Source organism: Mobula birostris, chromosome 23 (assembly GCF_030028105.1).
Source record: "Mobula birostris isolate sMobBir1 chromosome 23, sMobBir1.hap1, whole genome shotgun sequence".
NCBI lineage: Eukaryota > Metazoa > Chordata > Chondrichthyes > Myliobatiformes > Myliobatidae > Mobula > Mobula birostris.
This window is the reverse complement of record NC_092392.1, coordinates 6,248,623-6,270,665: the sequence shown is the minus strand read 5'-3', so window position 1 is coordinate 6,270,665 and position 22,043 is coordinate 6,248,623. Positions and strand designations below refer to the sequence as shown.

At 45.4% G+C, this 22,043-nt stretch overlaps 1 protein-coding gene across 1 annotated transcript; it reads right to left on the bottom strand.

The window, feature by feature from the left end:
- Positions 1-140: 140 nt before the first annotated feature.
- Positions 141-19,565, bottom strand: LOC140186976 (carboxypeptidase A1-like). Its single transcript, XM_072241840.1, has 11 exons — positions 19,480-19,565; positions 17,617-17,698; positions 16,175-16,309; positions 15,244-15,342; positions 11,384-11,485; positions 10,900-11,001; positions 10,109-10,219; positions 7,796-7,886; positions 5,718-5,917; positions 2,281-2,365; positions 141-510 (listed from the first exon to the last, which is right to left on the bottom strand). Exons 1-11 carry the CDS (start codon positions 19,542-19,544, stop codon positions 326-328), a joined length of 1,257 nt encoding a protein of 418 aa, XP_072097941.1. The 5' UTR covers positions 19,545-19,565; the 3' UTR covers positions 141-325.
- Positions 19,566-22,043: the final 2,478 nt, after the last annotated feature.

Here is a 22,043-nt window from a genome sequence, read left to right as displayed (position 1 = left end):
TGGATTTCCAGCATCTGCAGATTCTCTAGTATTTTTTTTAAAGTGTTACACTTTCAGCCCTTAGTTCCTTTTCTGTAATTAAAATCCACATCTCACACAGAACACGCTGAATTCCAGGTATTAGCAAGTTTAATCCCTTTCTGATCTTTGTTTTATTGAAATAGATCTTGTTACATTCCATGACAGAAGTACACATAATACCAGAAGCAACACAGAAGGCTCAGATTATTTGGTTGACGGAATAAGTAACCATTGTGGGCCAAAATTGACTCCCGATCTGAACTCTGCTTCACCCTGTGTGTTTTGGTACCAGTTGGTTGCGAAGTCAAGAGTGGTCGGCAACATGCTGCATGATTGTCTGCATTGCCCTCCAGGTCTCCTGGGCAGTTGCAATTATCTCTCGGGATGGCAGCATGAAACCATATCTACCTTGGTCACGCAATTCAAAGGCAAATGAGTACTTGATGCCCTGGTTGTAAGTCCAGTCAATGCTACCTCCACTAGCCTGATCTGAAAAGGAAGAGAAAGAAACATTTCAGGCTCTGAGTGTTTTAATATTTATCTTTATAAATCAAAGAATAGACTTGCATTAATTTAGTGCCCTAGGGTGATCCAAGGTGCTTTTCAGTCCAATGATGTACTTTTACATGGTTGTAAAGTTTGAAGGGCAGCAAATTTCTGCAAATATCAACATAACAATGGCCAAGTAATCTGTTTTAACAATGTTAGTTGAGGATTAACCATTAGACAGAATGGGAGATCTTCGCTGTCATAGGACCTTTTGTGTCTACCTAAGATAATTAATGCCAGTTCATTTTTTTTAAATCCACTATTACCCTGGGAGTATTGATAAAATCCTTAGAGTGGTCCTTGAACTCACAATAGAAACCACCTGATAATGGTGGTGTTCTTCCATCTCTCCTGAGCTGATTCCTGATGGGACCACAGTCACACATGGATCAACCATCAGCCATGATCTCATTCAGTAATCCATCTTTCTGTCTGAGGTGAGATTGTCAACTGGACACAAGGGCCTTGCTGGTGGATATGGTCCTGGCTCAGTCTGATAGTGGAAATCTATTTTACACTGGACACCTCATCAGTCACCAGCCCAGACCAGTCTAGTCCCATTTCCCAAGTGAAGTCATCCCCATCAGTACAGCGGGCCAATCAGGAAAAGCCATCAATTTAATATTGTTACATTACTTTTGGAATTCCTCCATATTTTCTCCTCCACTGTTTCTATAATCTCTGACATACCTTCACTCTGCCGGATCCTATGTGCTCCCAGTTTGGAACTGGTTTATTTTTGGAATTGGGTTGCTATGGTCACACATATCAAAGTACCGCGAAAAGCTTAATTTACATACTGTCCGTACAGATAAATTCATTACAACAGAGTATTGAGGTAGTGCAAGGTCAAACAGTAACAGGATGCGGGATAAAGTGTAATAGCTGCAGAGAAAGTGTAGTGCAAATAGACAGCAAGGGGCGTGATGAGAATGTGGTAGATTGTCATGTTAACAGTTCATCCCTGAACTGTTCAGTGGTCTTATAGCCACAGGGTCAAGGCTGCCTTTGAGCCTGGTGGTACGTGCATTCAGGCTTTTGTATCTTCTGAACGATGGGCAGAGAAAGTGGAAGGGAAAAATATTCATATGCGTTGGGTATTTGGTTATGCAGGCTACTTTAGTCAGGCTGCAAGAGGTATAGACAGAGTCCATGCAGAGGAGGCTGGTTCGCATGATGTTCCGAATATAAATTGCTTCCCTTCTACGAGTGGTCATGCTATTAGCTGTCCAGACCCTAAAGTCAGTAATGTTCTCCAAAAAATCTTCTTGCCTCTACTCCCTGTGCTCTTCAAACTTTTCACCATCTACCCTAATTTCCACCTACATGGTTTAGGATCAATTACTATTTTGCTTGGTAATGCTCCTGTGAAATTATATAATATTTTTGCTACATTATGGAAGGTGCATAGATGGGGTTATTTGTTGTAAACAATAGTTAACTATCTGGGTTTCTATCAGACTGAGAACATGAAGACCGAGAAGGACACCACATTAACTGAAAGGTCAACTGAAGGAGTAGCCAATCAGGACCGAGGCAAGTGAATGGGAGCCTATATAGACATGAGCATTCCCAGAGAGAAACATTGACAACTATGCACTGAGTGATGAAATGTCTGCAGGTTAATTGCCAAACTCAGCGAAAACTGCAACGTCAACCCAAGTTGCCAGTATTCACTACCATCTTAAATTACCAGATTACTCAACTTACAGATTATATTACAGATGGTTCCAGCCCTGTAACGTGTTCCATACAGTGATCTTAAAGACCTGATAGCAGCATTAGCAAGTCCTTCCTGAAACAAAGAATAAACGGAGTCAGAACGAGATCTTACTGCTATAGTCCGTTAAAAAAAATCTGGGAATATAATGAAGAAAAGCTGTTCAGCCTTTTCATTTGGCTCCTTCCAGATCAAAAGCCATTAAACTGCTTCCTTCATTCACATATACCTTATATAAGACCGCAAGACATAGGAGCAGAATTAGGCCATCCGGCCCATAGAGTCTACTCCGCCAGTCAATCATGGCTGATCCTTTTTTTTCTCCTCCCCGGCCTTCTCCCCATAACCTTTGATGCCATGTCCCATCAAGAATCTATCAATCTCTGTCTTAAATGCACCCAATGACCTGGCCTCCACAGCTGCCTGTGGTAATAAATTCCACAAATTCACCACCCTCTGGCTAAAGAAATTTGTCTGCATCTGTTTTAAATGGACACACCTCCATCCTGAAGCTGTGCCCTCTTGTCCTAGACTTCCCTACCATGCGAAACAACCTTTCCACATCTACTCTGCCTAGGCCTTTCAACATTAGAAAGGCTTTAATGAGTTCTCTCCCCTCTCCCCCGATCCTTCTGAATTCCAGCGAGTGCAGACCCAGAGCCATCAAATGTTCCTCATATGATAACCCTTTCATTCCCAGAATTATCCTTCTGAACCTCTTCTGAACCCTCTTTAATGCCAGTACATCTTTTCTTAGATAAGGAACCCAAAACTGTTCACAATACGCAAGTTGAGGCATTGTCTGCGACTCAACCTGAAAGTTAACCTTCAGGGTGTTCTGCACAAGGACTCCCAAGTCGCTTGGCAGCTCAGGTTTTTTGGATTTTCTACCCATTTAGAAAATAGTCTGCACTTTTATTTCTTCTACCAAAGTGCACGACCAGACCATACATTTTCCAACATTGTATTTCATTTGCAACTTTCCTGTCCATTCTCCCAATCTGTATTGAACTGTTCAATCGATTGATATAATCTACCTATTGAATTACAGTGGATTAGCAGTTAACACAATGCTTTGCAGTGCCAGTGTTCGGGAGTACTCTGGAGTTATGTGGACAGAGCAGATATCAATTCAATTAAGAGCCAGTCTTCAGTTAAAAGCAGTAAATTGAAGTTAAAAGCACACCTTCACAAATAAACAATATTGCCTGTTGAGCACAGGCTGACCCACAGACTGAGAAATCCGGCCTGCATCAATCCAGCAACTATGGGTTTAAGTCATTTGCACCATCATAAACCAGTTCACAGAAGGTTGCAGATGAGACTGATATTATCACTTAGCACATCAAACAGTGCGTTGACCATCCCATTGCCATTAATTCTGTACACCTCCATCAAGCTTCAAACCATGTAACATTTAACCTTTTTCTGCTCACTTGAGATATTATTATGCTGAGGGGAATGGTCTGCTTGATGGAAATAGCTGGTCTTTATAGGGCAGCAGGAAGATCAATTGTAGAGCCGTTCAAATTTGGGATTGTAATGGAATAGGGAGTGAAGAGGAAAACAGGGGCCATAAAATGACTGATGTGTGATATTAGTTAGATTTTCACTTTGCATGGTACAGATTTGCCATCAGCAAAACAGCATTTGTCTATTCAAAGTTTTAAATTATTCCATTTCTTTATGTACCACAAGTACGTATTTTGACCAGATGACTGTATCATACTTGGGTTGCAAAGAATTACCACTGTTTAGGTAGGATTGTGCTGGGAAGATTTTTGAATCTCCAGTTACTTTCTGGAAGTCCTGGGATTTTGTAGGTAGATGCAGCTGCCAAGATTTCCACTTTTCAATCCCATGCTGGTGACAGTTGAAAGATTAATGTTAGCCAAGAGTCAGAGCTCCCTGCTTTCCTTCAAAAATGCACCACACGATCTTTCAAATTTAGCCAACAGTCCTTCAATACAAAGTTCAAAATATTATCAAAGTACATATATGTCACCACATGCAGCTTGAGATTCATTTTCTTGCAGGCATTCACAGAAATACAATAGAATTGAAGCATACAAGCAAAGATGGGTAAAACCAATGTGCAAGAGACAACAAATTGTGCAGATACAAAAAGGGGGAAACTAAATAAATAGACAATTAATAATAAATATTGCAAACATGATTTGTAAAGTCCCTCCTTGAAAGTGAGTCCATAGGTTGCAGAATTAATTTGGTGTTGGGGTGAGTGAAGTGATCCACACCAGTTCAGGAGCTTGATGGTTGAGGGCTTCTCAGCATCTCAGCCGAGCAACATCATCCTTGTTACTCCAGTACCACATGAATTTGTACTCTGCTTAAGTCACTGGAACGGGCCTGAAAACTTTCCGATTCTTCTAACTTAGAGGCAAAGATAGCCCCAAATGAAACTTGATGTCGTGGTCCGTTATTAATAAACAGTCCATTTCACAACGTTTAATTTATCTGTGAGGCAGTGAGTCTTTACAGCATCCTCCACTGAAGAACCTCCAGAAAGACCACAACCTTGTCATCAGGTTTAGAGGCTTGCCTGCCTCAGTGACCCAGAGAGCTATGTTGACGGGAGTCAGGGTTTTATGCTTTGGCTCTTGGTATGGTCACACATGCCAAACAGGTCAAAGGATAGAGGACAGACTAAGAATGGTCCACTGGTCCCCTGTGTTCCGGGGTTCAGCTCAGGGCTAACAACCCTGACTGGTGAAACAAAATTGTTACGGAAACAGCAGTGAAGAATCCTTCTACATCTCAGTGTGATGGTATTCCTGAGTCTCCACATGGGAATTGCATCATTGATTGTGGTGAAAACCGAGAGGAAGCTACCGACACGATGAAGGAATCCCTGAACGCCACCAGAGATGGAGGGACCTTCATTGCTGCCCTAAATGCCAGCGGGGTAATGGGCAGCAACAAATCATTGAAGGTGTTTTGGTAATGCACTAAATAATTGGACATTGCTTATTCCTTTCCCATCCACTCCAACCCTCATAATAATTCAGTAGGCAAAAGCAGCAAGGAGCAACCTCCAAACAGGTCAGCCAGTGGACTACTGGGTCAATTTCTGGTCAAATTTGAGATGACCATCTCGCACGGTATTGGACCAGAGACATTAACATTGGTTTCTGAATCTCTGGATTGAGAAGGGGAATGTTGAACGGGTCCATTTCACCGCTTGTATCATGTCTCCTACACAAGATAGGACAACATTGTAATATATCATTGTATGCTCAGAAGGATTAACTGATGTGCTTAGCCTCACCAAACCAAACCTCTCCCCCTCTGCTGTAAAAGGCAGTGCCTGACTGGAGAATGGAAGTGAAGGAAAGATAAAAATTATGGTTTGGTGAGAAAGGACGACGGGGAATGAAGAATTCATCAATATTTGTAAGGTTTGACTTACCAGCTCTGGGTAATCAATGGGTTCCTCACATTTGTACCCAAAGGGGACCATGAGGAGCTGAGAGTAACTGTGAATGGTGATGAAGCTCTTGATGTTTCTGTGGCTCTGCACAAAGTTCACAATGGCTGCGACCTCAGCTTCAGAGTTGGCATATGGTCCTCGGTATGTTTCCCTGCACGGATTGCTGCTGGTTCCAGGACCTGTCACCAGAACCACAGGCACAATCAATCCTTACACAAATACACAAGCACATGGCTGGCAGTCTTACTTACCTCCTCCTCTCCTGAGAGTGCCATCACAGGTGATGATGTCCACCATCCATTTGTGTGAACCTGGAATTTCTTGTCCGGTTAGTCAGCTGCATTCAATGTAATTCACTGTTTGAATTCTATTACACGTTCATGGGGTGTGGGCCAACAGATTTAACACCCATCTCTAACTAGCCTTGCTTTCTGAAATCAATTCCAAGTCAGTCTAGCTGAGATTTCCCTCATATTACAGAATTATCGAATGGTTACAGCAAGAAAGAGGGTATTAAGACTGTTGAATTTCCTTTATCACAATGCTATTACAACTTGGGTCTCTATACATTCGCCCCGTGGGGTGTATGGGTTCCCCTGGGTGCTCCTGTTTCCTCCCACAGTTCAAAAACATACCAGGTAAGTTAATTGATCATTCTAAAGTGTCCTGAGATTAGGTTAGGGTTAATCGGGGCTGCTGAGGCAGTGTGTGGCTTGAAGAGCTGGAAGGGTCAACTCTGCGGTGTATCACTAAATAAATAAACAAGAATTCTACAAAATCAGATCTACAAAACAATCCAGCTGGTCACACTCTCTTGGCCACTTCCCATAGCCATTCATGTTACTTCCATTAAGATTCAACTCTTTTGACACTAGCTGGATTGTAGTTCACCTGCAGCTGCACTTGTGTGAAATGAGAAACTGCTATGGGATTGTTCTGCAGAAACGTGGCTCCAAGACAACATCCACGCACCATCAAACTACAGGCCATGACACACAGGGACCTGAGCTAGGTTATTATTTGTTCTGTAACTGTGTTTTTCACCTATCATAATTATATGTGCGGCATGTGTGACTGTTGGTACTGTGTTTTACACCTCGGCCCCAGAGGAACACTGTTTTGTTTGACTGTATTCATGTGTATGGTTGAATGACAATTAAACTTGAACTTACAACAGAATCTGCCCCCACTGCTGCCCTGGCAATGTGTACCCTTAACCATTACTGTAAAATAGTCACTATTGTTTCTTCACAAATCACCTTTATTCTATGTCTTCTGGTGCTTGATCCTGCTGCCAATGCAATAGTTAAACTCTATCTGTTATGTCTATACAGTTTGTGGTTTCTGTCAAATCTCCTCACAACATCGTATGGTCCTGAAGATCTAAAGAGCTTCTGCAGTGTACAACTGAAGTGCCTGAACCTGAGACAAATTCATTCTGACAAATCCTTTCTGCATCCTCTCCAAAGACTTCACATCTTTCCTTGAGTGTAGCACCTAGCACTGAATTGAACCTGTGCTTTCTAATGGTTCACTATGATTTAATTTCTATTGGGCTTTGTGCCTTTGTTTTTAAAGACTAGGATCTTACATACTTATAAACCCAATTTCTCAAGCTGCAACATCACTTTCAATGAACTATGCATATATATTCCAAACTTTGTATGGTTCTGTATCTCTATTCAACCATTCACTCTGTTCGTTACGATGAAGTTCCTCATAATTCTCAGCATTACATTTCTTCTGCCACCTTTTCAGCCAAACCACCAGACCCTGTGTAAGGTCCATTCATACTTCCACAACTACAACTCTCACTGTTGGATTAAGACACGATTAAACACAATAGTGATGGCTACAGTGGCCCAATGGCTCTCCAGATAATACTGATCTTGTCCAGCCTTGTTCTTATTTTAAGGCACTTCGAACTTTCCTCAAAACACACTGCAAAAGCATCAGCTCTACTGAAAAGCACATCCTTTAAGTCACAAACGTAGACTTTAACTTGTAGAATAAGGCTGTTGAGGAGCCAAGGAATTTTAAAAAATCAGCTCACAAACCTCCAAAGCCAGCATCGAAGTTCCTGTTGGCATCAACCCCAACACATCTACTTCCAGGAATTACGGACCTAGTCTTGCGCCACATTCGGTTCTAGAAAGAACACAAGATACTCATCCCATCAGTAAATAGACAGCAATGTTGTAAATTCTATTCTCAGCTCAAAGAATACCAATACCCAGTCATCAGGAAACCACAGTGTTTGTCTTTTGACCTCACAAGGATGTTGTCATCCGCAGGGACGCTCTAGTACCCATTTCCCTAATTCTCTAGCTACATGTTTTTATGATTTTACAGCCTTTTCCTTTGATCTAATGAATCTTCCTCGTTTATCAAGATGGCTTAAGTGGATTTTAGTTTTGTTTTCAATCAGTATGACTACTTGTCAATGATGTATGAAATCTTTAAACATTACTCATTGCCAGTACACTGTCATGACCTTTAATGTAATTTTCCATTCTGTCAGACTCACTTCACACCTCGTCCCTCAGTAGTTTTTTTTCTATGTATTTAGCACCTTGGTTTTCAATGGAATTATCGATTTTTCCTTCCGGTGAAAAAATTTGCCCTCCCCCTTCCTCCATACCACACTCTGACTTCTTCTCACTTGCCTATCACCTCCCCCTGGGTCCCTTTCTCCTATTGTTCACTCTCCTCTCCTTTCCAGCCCTTGACCTCCCCCCCCCCCCCCCCCACCTGGCTTCACCTATTATCTTCCAGCTAGGCTCTTTCCTCTCCCCCCACCTTTTTATTCTGGCTTCTCCCCCCTTTCTAGTCCTGATGAAGGGTTTTGGATTAAAACATTGACTGTTTAAACATTGCCATCGATGCTGCCCGACCTGCTGAGTTCCTCCAGCATTTTGTGTGTTGCTCTGGATTTCTAGCATCTGCAGAATCTCTTGTGTTTTCAATAGAATTAATTCACTTTGAATTTGTATATGATATTGATATTGTGATCACTGTTCCCTAATTGCCCCATAGTCATCAATTAACCCTTTCTTCTTACACAATACTGGATCTAAAGTGCCCCAGTAAAGTCCAAGTATTACAGAGACATAACACAGCAGATGCCGGAATCTGGAGGGAAATTTGATCCAGATGAAGGTCTTGACATGAAACAGTCCATTTCCCTCCACAGATGCTGCCTGATCTGTTCAGCTCCTCCAACAGGTTTTTTTGCTCAATATTACAAAATTCTTTTCAATTCAGATTGGGTCAGTTCAATGAAAAGAAAAGAACTGGGAATGTTCGGGTCAGGGAGAAATGGGATTAATGCTTCAGGTGAAAAATGAGTGAGAGGGATGCGTCTGTGGCAGTGGAGAGGGCTTTGAACTAAATCTGCTTCCCCTTCCACAAACGTGTCTGACCTACTGAGTGTCTCCAACATTTTCTGTTTCATAATGAATCTCACGGCATCCAGAGCCACAGGGCACCGTATTATGGCCTTGTCATGAGGCCATCTTGAAAAGAGCCAGTAACATCATGAAGGATCCCATACCTGTTCTATTTGTCCCACTTCATCAGGGAGGGGTCTACGTAGCATCCACACCAGGACCCCCAGACTCAAAAACAGTTACTTTCCCCAAGCAGTAAGACTGATCAACACCTCCACCACTAGGTTATTATTTCCTGTCAGTCACCTGATAGACAGCCTAGCGACACTTTATGGGCATACGATCAATCTGTGTATATAAGCTAACACATGTATTCATATTTATTGTGTGCTTTTGTATTATTATTGAGTTCTTTATCTTTCGTGTGTTTTCTTTGTGCTGCATCAGTTCTGAGTAACAACTATTTTGCCCTCCTTTACACGTGCACAGGAAATAACATTAAACAACCTTGAATCTTAATGGCAACCAAACAAAATTTCAAGAATGGTGAGGTTCATGAAAATGCCTGGGCAGAGCAGAGATAAGAGAAAGAGACACCAGTTTTCATAGCTTTTACAGGCTCTGAATATTCCAAATCATTTCACAAGAGTAACAGCAGCTTCTCCGGAACTATAAAGACAGCAGATAACGTTCACAAGACGGAGGACTCCTGGCCACATTCACTGGTGAATGAGTGAGAGAATTTGCGGCAGCTGCTCTCTGCTCATTTTCTGAGGTTGGGTTAAAATGTGATAAATCACCAGGCAGTTGGACTTCCTGAACCCTTACCCGTTTGATCAGCCCTCCGTGCTGACAATAAGGTGAAAAGCGATGGAGGTGGGGGTGTGGCGGTCAGTGCCTGCGATGGATAACCATACTGCCTGCTCCAGGGGTAACTTACAACAAGGCTAAATGATCAAGCAGGAAGCCTGTGTTACTGACCGTGGTGTATGTGTATACATAGCCATCAGGGTTCACCACTATCTCCATGAAGATGTCCATCTTCTGTAACAGTGAGGTGATGAAGGGATCCTGGCCGTAGTCACTAGAGATCTGTCAGAGAAAGAGAAGACATGTGGTGTCTGGTCCTGGGTTAAAGTCGGACTAACACTAGCAGACCTGATGCTCCAGAGGGGCAGGGATATTCCTGGCATATACAGGTTGGTATTGTGGCACCATTAAACCCCTGGGGAAATCCCTGGGGAACACAACAGCAGAAGAGAGACACGGACAAAGTAAGGAAAACAGGTAGAGAGGCTCAGCGAACAATACTCGGCAAGCAGTGAGACTGAACAAGACACCAGCAGGAAAGGTAAAAATTCGCTTTACTTGTCACATGTACATCTGATCCCACCACCACTCATGCTCCCAATGAGTGTCCGTTACTTGTCACGCGTGCGTCTGGCCCCACCGCCTCGCACGCTCCCAATGAACTGTCCGTTACTTGTCATGTGCACGTTTAGCCCCACTGCCTTGCACACTCCCAATGAACTGTCTGTTACTTGTCACACACACGTCTGGCCCCACTGCCTCATACGCTCCCAATGAGTGTCCGTTACTTGTCACACACGCGTCTGGCCCCACCGCCTTGCACGCTCCCAATGAACTGTCCGTTACTTGTCACACATGCGTCTGGCCCCACCGCCACGCACACTCCCAATGAACTGTCTGTTACTTGTCACGCATGCGTCTGGCCCCACCGCCACGCACGCTCCCAATGAACCATCCGTTACCTTCTTCGCCATCCAAATGGCGCTGGCGGGGGACACCCACTCGCGGGCGTGGATTCCACTGTCGATCCAGATGGCAGGGCGCTGGTTCCCTCCGGTGCTGAACTGCCCAAGAGGAGAGGTGGTTACAACGAGAACAGCGGTCCGAGAGGATATTTCAGACATGACGATGGGGAGTTGGTACAGCTGAGGAAAGCATGAATGACCCCCTGCGAGTCCCAGCGAGGAGACCACCCAATCCTGTGTTCATTTGCCAGGAGATGGGGCGACCTCCATCGGGGAGATGGAATGTAGGAAAATTTTCTTTCCTTGGTGCCAAGACATTTTCTGAGAGGACCTTTTTTTAAAATCACATGAAGGTAGTTGAAACAAGAACCACTATATAAAAGGTCATCAATGGGGAGGTGATCTGGAATGGCATTGACCCTCTGGGTCTATTGATAAAGTGTGTTTGGTCACACCACCTCGCTGTCAGCCTTCCCCATACCTTCAGCACGTAGAGTGGGCGGCCTTCGAACGACGTCCCAATCTGCAGCTTCTGAACCAACTCGGGAAACTCCAGAACCATACTGTCCATCCAGTAATAAATCTGCAACAAAGGTGAGAGACAGATTAAAAATTAACCACAAAGGAAAATACATCTTAAGTCTTGAAACCAGGTTGTCCATGAGGCATTGAGCCTGGGGAGGGCAACAGAGTGGATATCACGTACCCCGTGACGGGTTAAAGAGATGGAAAACACTTTGAAGTCCGGTATTGCTACTAACTAATGGTACTTATTAGTAACTATGCAATACAGTAATATAAATGCAGATATATCAGACAGGTTAGCAATGATTATATATATATATATATATATATATATATATATAATAAGTGTGGAAATATATGAAAACCAAGCTTCTTCAACTCTAGGGGTAAATAGATAGTCTTACGATGATGAGTAAAGTTCAGTTCAGTTCATGGTATTGAGTTGAGTAGTGATGGAGAGAGAGAGAGGGAGAGATTTGAGTCTTCAGGTGAGCTGACGCCATCGATCTTCCCGTTGTCCTCTGAAATCCCTTAGAAGTCACTGACTGTGACCACAACAAAGGGGACCGTTCTTCTGTGGTGGAATTATCAACCCAGGTGAGGGTTGGCCACACAAATAACTCCCCACCAGTCACTCCCTTTTCACAGTGCAAGAGCCACTGATCGATCCTCCAAAACCCACTTTTTCTGTAGGCACAACCAAGCTTATTCAGTGTCCAAAACCATGTGCCTCCAGGTCTATCATCTGACCTTCTATTCATCTCACTGTGCTGAATACTAGCTGTCCATCAAACAGCTTCTCCTTTCTCTCTCTCTCTGTAAGAACTTGGAAGCGGCTAGTGTCCTTGTAGAAAGTGTAAACATGCTGTGAGCAGTCTTCGCCTCTCACTCTTTCTTTCTCTCTCTTTTTAACAAGGTGTCTGTGTTGGGCACCTCTCTCTCTTTTCCAAGAGCATAGTTCATAGGGGTAATTCAGGACTCTGTCACACGGAGGAGATAAATTGGGTGGGGTCTGAACAGAAGGCTGACTATCCAGGATTAGAATGGAGGCTGGAAATGGGCTATACGTCTTTACAGTGAGCCAATGAAAACTTCCTAATCGGACGCATCGCATCTCAGTATGGAAACCGATCTGCTCATGCCTGCAAGAAATTACAGAGTCTAGTCCATCACAAAAACCAGCCTCCCTTCCACTGACTTGCCTACACTTCCCACTGCCTCAGGAAAATGGCCACCCTAGTCTCGTCCCCTCCCATCCTAGTCATTGTCTTGCCTCACTCTTCCATTGGGGAGACAATACAAAAGTTTGAAAGCAGCGTCTACCCCGCTCTTGTCAGATTCCTCAATGGCCCTCCCAAACATTAACAAAGGAACTCCTGATCTCCCCAGTCTGCCTTGTCATGACCCCTGACACTTTATTTGTCAACCCGCTCAGCACTTTCTCTGTAACTGTGACCCTATACTCTGCATTCTGTCTGTCTTTCTTCTGCCTCGTTGGAGGCCTGATCTGCCTGGATGTCACGCAAACAAAAGCTTTTCACAGCATAATAATAATAAACCAATAATGATCAATAACTGAAGCTGGTTTATGGAGAGGAAAGCAGGAATGATCCCCCGCGAGTCCCAGCGAGAAGACCACCCAATCCTGTGTTCATCTGCCAGGAGATGGGCTGACCTCCACCGTGGAGATGGAATGTAGGAAAATTTTTCTTTCCTTGGTGCCAAAACATTCTCTGGGAGGGCCTTTTTTTAAAAAAATCACATGAAGGTAGTTGAAACAAGAACCACTATATGAAAGGTCATCAATGGGGAGGCTGCTAGCCTCCCCAGATCCCCTCCCCTAGCTGAGCGGGACAGCCGGACCAGGTTAGGGTTGGTGCTTTCTGTGAATGAGATCAAACAGGGGCCTGAGGCTGGGTGATCAGTTGAAAAGGCGAAGACCTGGGATGGAATATGTTGGTGTGTGGATCAGCCAGACATGAGTGTGGGAAGAGGAACGTGCACCAGAGAATGCTTTTGGATTATTGGAGGAACGGGAAAGAAACTAACAGGAGAGAAAAACTTGACCTGGAATCACAGCTTCTGTTGCCTTGGGGAGGGGTGATGTTGGATTTCAGACACTAACACATATTCAGTCCACGACTAAATACAATGCATTAAGCAGTGGTCTGCGGCAGTACTCTTGGCTACTGAAGATGTGTGACAGCATACTAGTAAACCATAAGGCAAGAGAATCAACTAAAAACACAACTTATAACATCTTTCATGAAGCAAATTGTGGTGCACTATCACCACAGACTGAAAGGAGGCGAGGCTGGTTCGAGGGCATTGCGAGGCCAATGAGTTCGAACGGTGTTGGTATTGCTACTGGAGATGGAGTGAGTGACTTGGAGAGCAGTCAACACAGAAGAGTTTTCATGCCTGTCCACCGAACCCGGGCACAAGGTTGGATCGATGGAAGTGCTGAGCCATGTGGTGTGATTGAGACAGCTTCGGGCGGGGTGGCCCAGGCGTATTGGGGCACCAGGATCACAGCTCTAGAACGTGGAACTTCTTGGTGCTTGGACAATTTCAACGTCGGCCCAGATAGACTCGAAGCCCCGAGTGTCGGGTACGGAGGCAAGGGTTAGGCTGATTTTGCTCGCTCTTCTGTTCATTCCTTCACTGCGGCTGTGAACGGAGCCAGCTACTGCGCGTTTCTACGCCACTGGTGTGAAAACTGGGGACCGGAGCTTGGCCTGGACCCACTCTGGGTGCCCAGGGCAAAGCTGGGACTCGTCTGGCTCGCGATGCTGTGGGCTTCCTTCCATTGTTCGCACAATGTGTTTTTCACCTCCCTCTTTCTCTGCGCAGTGGATTTTTTAAAAATTGGGTTATTTGAATTTCTTGCTTTGTGGCTGCCTGTAAGCAGGCAGATCTCAAGGGCCATAATTTACACATTCTTTGATAATAAATGCGCTTTGAATCTTTTCTAAATGTTTTCTGGGTGAGGATATACTAATCAATCTAACCAGAGGCTGGCAATTCGAATAGGTAAGTTGACAGTGGTGTCGAATTTTGCTCTAGATACCCAACAGAACGCAGAAAAATAAGTTTTACTGATTGCATTTACATTGAAACAACCTGTGGAACGCATTGTTTTGTGTCAATGATCCTCACAGTCCAAGGATATACTTGGGGCAGCCCACAGGTGTCACCATGTTTCTGGCGCCAACATAACATGTCGATAAGTTACTAACCCTAACCGTGGGTCTTTGGAATGTGGGAAGAAACTGGAGCAACCAGAGGAAACACACATGGACATGGGAGAATGTACAAACTCCTTGCAGATAATGATGGGAATTGAACTCTTAACGCTGATCACGAGAGTGGATCTTACACACCAATTACTTTTACCAGTTATATAATACTCTTGTTCCACCTGCTTTGGACCGAAAGATTTAGAGACATTGGCCAAACATGGGCACATGGGACTAATTCAATGAGGCACCTGGTTTGGCGTGGACAAGTTGGACTATTCCCCTGTTGTACAGTTCTATGACCCTGGAGTTTAACCCTGTTGTTCAGCTCTATGACCCTGGAGTTTAGCCCTGTTGTACAGTTCTATGACCCTGGAGTTTAGCCCTGTTGTACAGCTCTGTGACCCTGGAGTTTGGATCTACAGTAACGTCACATACTGACCAAAGGCGCCAGAAGCAACCTGGTGCCAGTACTCTATCTACCAGTGTAGCCCTCCCCTGGCATCCCCTTCCCCCATTGCAGTGTCGCTATTCTTCAGCAGACAAATGTGAAGCAATTTCCCGAGTGTGTACACACCTCCTCCAGAGTGTGGTATTGGCCGTAGCTGAAGGTGGAAGAGGTGAGTTCCATCAGGGTTGACTGCTCCGCTTCAATTTTCTCACTGTCGATCATCACCTAAAAGATGAAATGTGGATTTGTACAGGCCTTTCAAACTCTGACACCGTGGCACCAAAGCCCCCACAATATTTGTCTGAATGATGTTGGAAGGGAAGAGAAATTAAGTTCAATATCAGAACAATAGTTCTTTTCTAAAGCATCATCTCTATCCTAGCAAAAGCCCAGTCTAATCCTGAATCCATCCTACACTGACCTACCTCTCTCTACAACACACAAACACACATTCCCAGCTCACTGAAATGCATACCTATCTGTGTGTGTCTATCTCTCTCTCTCTCTCACACACACACACACAACACACACACACATTCCCAGCGCACTGAAACACACACCTGATCTGTGTGTCTCTCTCTCACACTCTCTCTCTCTCACACACACACACATTCCCAGCGCACTGAAACACACACCTGATCTGTGTGTCTCTCTCTCACACACACACACATTCCCAGTGCACTGAAACACACACCTGATCTGCGTGTGTGTGTCTCTCTCTCTCTCTCTCTCTCTCTCACACACACACACATTCAGGAGTTGCTCATGGTATAGTTCCTAATAGTTTTAGCAACTGCTTATTCCCCTCCATCAGATTTCTAGAAGGTCCCCAAGCCCACGAACAGAACTACCTTGTTAGTCCTCTTTTGCATTTTTTTCCATAACTCATCGTAATTTTTTATGTCTTGAACTGTACTGCTGTACTGTACTGCTGCCGCGATACAAGGTATTTCTCAAGGTTCGTCAGTGAAAATAAGTACGATTCTGATTCTCCTTTAGCACAGGCCACTGAAACTATTTGAAACCCTCTTTCTCACAGCTTGGCTCACTGCTGTACCTGCAAGTCTTCAATCATTGTTGAATACTTGATGCCATTGTGTTCCAGGAACACCTTGAAGGGCTGAAGGCTCCCTTGAGGAACATGGACATCCATGGTGAGATCGGTCTTGACCGGACTCCGCCAGATGTCAAGCTGGGGGGGGGGGGGGGGTGAAGAAGAACAAATACGGAATTTACATTATAATTTACATTCCCTGGGATGTCACTATGACCATACTGTGGGCTATATCGACTCCTCCCTTGGAGGGTCAGACACCCTGAGCCAGTAGGCTGGTCCCGGACTGACTTCCTGGCATAATTTACATATTACTATTTAACTATTTATGGTTTTATTACTATTTAATTATCTATGGTGCAACTGTAACGAAAACCAATTTCCCCCGGGATCGATAAAGTATGACTATATCGACCAGCTCCCAGTATGAACTGCCAAATATCCTTCTGGTCAGATCCATGAATGTTTCAACAGTCATGAGGGGGGGGGGGGGGGGAGGGAGTTTAGGACAAGAGGGTGCAGCCTCAGAAAAGAGGGATATCTCTTTAGAAGAGAGATGAGGAAGAATTTCTTTAGCGAGAGGGTGGTGAACCTGTGATTGGGAGGTTGATAGGTCCGTGATTAGTAAGGATGTGAAAGGTTACATAGTCATAGCCATAGTCATACCTTATTGATCCCGGGGGAATACGGTGAGAAGGCACGAGAATGGGGTTCAGAGGAATAATAAATCAGCCATGAATTGAATTGAATTGACTTTATAACGTATATCCTTCATATACATGAGTAAAAATATTTACGTTATATCTCCATCTAAATGTGCAATTTATAGTAATTTATAATAAATAGTATGTACAATAGGACAGTCAATAAAACATTGAAATACAGTTGTGTCAGCGTGAGTTCATCAGCCTGATGGCCTGGTGGAAGAAGCTGTTTGTTCTGGTTTTTATGCTGCGGTAGCATTTCCTGGATGGTAGCAGCTGGAACAGCTTGTGGTTGGGGTGACTCAGGTCCCCAATGACCCTTCGGGCCCTTTTATCACACCTGTCCTTGTAAATATCCTGAATGTGTGAACTGGCGGAGCAGACTCGACTGGTCGAATGACCGAATTCTGCTCTTACGTTCTATGATGTAATGAGATTATTCGGCAGCAGCATACAAAGGGTTCCGCTGTTTCAGCGGTACCAATCCCAACAGGACCGACCAAGCATCAGGCGGCGAGTGTAACACCCATATCCCTCATGTCAGGTGTCTCAGGTGATTTTGTTTTCTACCAAGGGGGATTCTGGTACCTGGGCCACTGCCAGCCTGGCTGGAACAGCGCTGAAGGACCGAGCTCGGCTGGTGGAAAGATCACAACAGGGCTCCCACTCACTGGGCAAGGGGCGCTTCACGCCTGGTTCCCAGACACTTGCTAACCCAGCCACAAGTGAAGATGGCCTTACCTGGAGATGGTCTTGTTCCTCCATGGTCATCACCAGACCGGCTTGTTCCTCATCTCTGAGTGAGATGCGGAGCACCTGATCTCTGCAAACACACCAAGCAGCAACAGGATTTCACAGTCGCACCTGCTCTGTTCTGAACTATAAAGAATGGGAGTCTACCATTTTACCAAGATCTCACCCTCCCACTGTGATCTCCCCAATCCCATAACACCGCCTCTCATCCCTCTACCGTTGTTTGGCCTGTTAAGAGTAATTTCCCTCTCATGGCCAGTCCTGTCCTCAGCTGTTAATATTTAAGATCTAGAATCGGCCCGCTCAAATCCCAAGCTCTACACTTCAGTTGCAAATATCCTCGTTAAGCTTCCTCTTTGACGGAGTGAGTGTGTGTTACGAAATGTTGCTTTGTTTCACCGTGAGGTTCTTTGATGCACAGAGGGGCCACGCCACGGGATCGGAGGGCTGCAGACTCAGATGGCCCCATCGCGAGCACAAGCTTCCCCAGCGCCCGGGACACCTTCAAAAGGCGATGCCTTGACCCGCCACTGAGCTGGCGCCGTGCGCGGGACGTGCTGGTCACGACCGTCCGGGAGGAGGTACAGGGGCCTGAACCCTTTGTGGGCAGCTTCTCCCCCGCCGCCGTCAGATTTCTGACCAGTGAACACCACCTCGCCATGTTTGCCCTTTCTTCACTACTTACTCATTTTGTATATATTTCTATTTCATTGTTCGGTTTTATGTACTGCTGCCGCAAAACAACACATTCTCGACATATGTCAGGGATATTAAACCTGATTCTGATTCTTTGGCCTCGTTATTTCATTATTCAAATTCTTTAAATTAGTTATTCTGGACCAATAAATCTGGCGATGTCTTTCATTTCAATAGACATTCCGCTAGACGAGAGACTGCCCATGGCCCGAACGCAGGGAGACAAACTAGATGCTGGAGGAACTGAGTGGGTCGGGCAGCATCTGTGATGGTGGAAGGATCTGGAAAGTCGGGGTTTCGGGTGGAGGCCTTTCGTCTGGACTGGATCCTTGGGCTGATCGCAATGTCAGGGGGAACCACCGTGGCGCCACCGTCGTTCAGTTAGACAGGCGGCCGCGGACAACGAGGTCTCGGCCCGAAACGTCGACCGTTATTCATTTCCATAGAAGCTGCCTGAGCTGCTGAGTTCCTCCAGCATTTTGTGTGTGGTGCTTGGATTTCCAGCATCTGCCGAAGCTCTTGTGTCACGGACAATGAGAGGCAGCCAGACCACTTCTCCAGTGGCCGCCTCTGGCTCTCGGATCACTGCTCTGGCCTTGGCTGGGTCGCCCGAAGCTTCTTGTGGGGTTGGGCTACTTGGATAAGAGAGAGATTATCAGAAGTCAAACAGCACGGGAACACCATGTCCGTGTAGGCTGTCTATTCTAATCCTATTCCCCAGAACTCGGCCTGGCATTCTAAGCGCTCCTCAAGAATCATCATATTATGCGGATGTCTGTTCCCACCTCTTGCCTTCAAACAGTGGAGTCTGTGACTGTCCGAGCGCTGCATGATCTGGGCCAGGGGTTCCCAACCTTGTTTATGCCGTGGACCAACAACGTTAAGCAAGGGGTCCGTGTACCCCAGCTTGGGAACCCCTGACCTAGGCTCTCTTATTCACGCACTCGCGGGATCGGGGCAGTTACAGTCCACCTGTTGCTCCCCCTGTCTTCCTACATTCTGAGCGAGCCGAGGTAAATTAACTCGGCCAAGGTTAGACATGGTCTCAGGCATAATTACAATCCCACATCTAGATCCGCCTCCTTCTAGCCTGATCTGTAAACCCGTACCAGGGAATGCGTTTGAAAGTTACACTACCACGGGGTAAGAACTCACCCCTCGAAACCTCCTTGAGCGCAAACGGCCACCAGCAGAGCCGAGAAAAGCAAAAGCTTCCTCATGGTCAAGTCTTAAGAACATAGAACAGAGACTTGTGGACAGACGCAAAGTCCCGGAAACATTTAAAGGGCGAGAGGAGAGGGACAGCCTCCTTGTCCGGAGATTAATGACTGACATCAATCTACGAAAAGCTGGAGACATTCCCACACAATATGTTATGATATATTATATCAAAACTGTTGACTTTTCCAGGGGAAAAAACCCTAATGGTTCACAGTACCAATATACACCAACATAATGACTTGATGACGTACCAATAAATTGGACACATAGGGGTATACAATCAATTCATTCAGTAATGAATTGGGGTTACTGGATTATCTGATAACAAATAATTACTGTATATAGCCGTGTGCTCCAGACAGCGGTGGCTTGCCTTCAGCCAGAGCTAGTCTTTATTGGGGAGTGCTGGCAGGGTGTAAATGGGATTTTTAAGAGGATAAGGACAATTTTCTTGAATTCCGTCCAACAAAGTTGTGCGGACGGGAGTAGGAAGTCACAACACGAAACGGACCTTCCCTAGTTGCCCCTGAATTTACGCGAGTTATTCGTTTCAGAATCAACAATTGAATCAGGATTCATATATAATCTGAGCAGGATGGTATTCTGGGCCGAACATATTTATGCAATTGCAAAGGCAGCGGCTATATTTCATTGGGAGTTCGAAGAGACTTGCTTGGTAAATCACCAAAGATACTCGCAAATTTCTACAGATGTATCGTGGAGAACATCCTGACTAGTTCAATCACCGTGTGGTGTGGAGGGGGTCACTGCACAGGATCGGAAACTCAGCCAGCTCCTTCACGAGAACCGGCCTCCCCAGCACCGAGCACACCTTCTGTCACAATGGGGGGGGGGGGCGTTGGGAACGGACCCAAATGCAAGACACGGACACTGAAGTACAAGGAACAGGACCTGACTAGAGTAGGGACGTGACAGGATACAGACAAGGAGCAGGGACAAGAACGCAGACTTGGGCTAGGACACGGACAAGAAACAGGGAACCCAGACAAGGAACTATGAGCTAGGAGCCTGGGCTTGGGTTCTGAGCCAGAGACTGGACAAGGACCCAGGACCTGGGTCTTGCCTCCGGCTCGGACCCCAGAATCAGGCAAGGATATGACATGACTACAGGACAGGATGTGTCTGAGGTCTTGGCTCTTGGAATGCGGAGGGTGATAACTCAGAGGCTGGAGCTCAGAGACAGACTGGGAACTGCACATCAATATGGAGCCGGGACTTATCCTTTGAAAAGCCAGGACTCATCTTTAACACAACACCAACATGAGACAGGACAGTACATAGACATAGAGCCAGGACTTATACTTATTCAAGCTGGGACTCAACTTCATCTCCACACCAAGGTGGGACAGGACCATCCGTCGGGTAATGGCAGAACGGCTGGACTTACTCTACAGAGGAAAAGACAGGACCACCCCGCAGGGCAACGGCAGAATGGCCTGACTTATCCCACGGAGGTGAGGACAAGACAAGATAGATCCCCCACAGGGCAACGGCAGAACAGCCTGACTTACTCCACGGAGGCGAGGACAAGAAGACACAAACACCAAAGAACGATAGACAGTTCCATCTCTGCATCGGGGTTGCTCCAAGTCACAGTTCAGCCAGCAACCTCAGCTGGCTACGGAAACAGCCGGATCCCTACCTAACTCAGAGTGGCTGGTAGCCACTCAGCTGGCCCGGGAAACAGCAGAATCCATACCGTAAAGACAGTTCCAACTACTGACAGCAAGGCTCCATGAAGCGATGGCTCTCCAACACAGCCTAAAGATGGCAAATGGCCGCTCTAGCCTTCCACCAGCAGGTTGCTCCCAGGAAATCTTGACAAGACAAACCAATAGCTCACAGTTGTCCCCAAGGCCACTTATATTCCAAGCCCCAAGATGGGAATCAGGTGCCTATGATTAACTCAACCAAAAAAGGGACAGCTGGAAGACCCGGAGTTCTGAGCCCATAGACCGGACTGTGAACTGGAATGCGGACTTCACGGACTGCACCATGACATCTTCAAAAGGTGATGCCTCAAAAAGGCGGTGTCCGTCATTAAGGCACCCATCGTCCTCTTCTCGTTGCTACCATCAAGGCGGAGGTACTGACTTATGGTGTATTGTAGGTGTTGCATGGCGATATGAGATGAGAATTGCTAATAAACAATTTATTTCTGTTAATATGTCTTTATGTCATCACTATTGGGGAAATACAACAGTGAATTTTATTTTAGAAATTTGTCGCGGAAGAATATTTTGCTTTTTTACTATAGGATTTAATCACCTTTGTCCCTGTACCAAAAGAGACCAAGGTACCATGCCCGAACGACTGGCGTCCTTTCGCAATCACCTCAATAATAAGCGCATGCTTTGAGAGGCTGGTCAAGGATTACATCTGCAGCTTGCTACCACCCATACTGGACCCCCTACAATTCATCTACCGACACAACCGATCGATAGACAACACAATAGCCACTGCTCTACATACTGTCC

Coding starts and splice junctions, on each gene's coding strand:
- LOC140186976 (XM_072241840.1), bottom strand. CDS start 19,544: ATGAGGAAGCTTTTGCTTTTCTCGGCTCTGCTGGTGGCCGTTTGCGCT. Junction 16,310..17,616: donor AGGAACAAGACCATCTCCAG/GTAAGGCCATCT, acceptor CCCCCCCCCCAG/CTTGACATCTGGCGGAGTCC. Junction 2,366..5,717: donor CCATTGATTACCCAGAGCTG/GTAAGTCAAACC, acceptor TCTTTGTTTCAG/GAAGGACTTGCTAATGCTGC.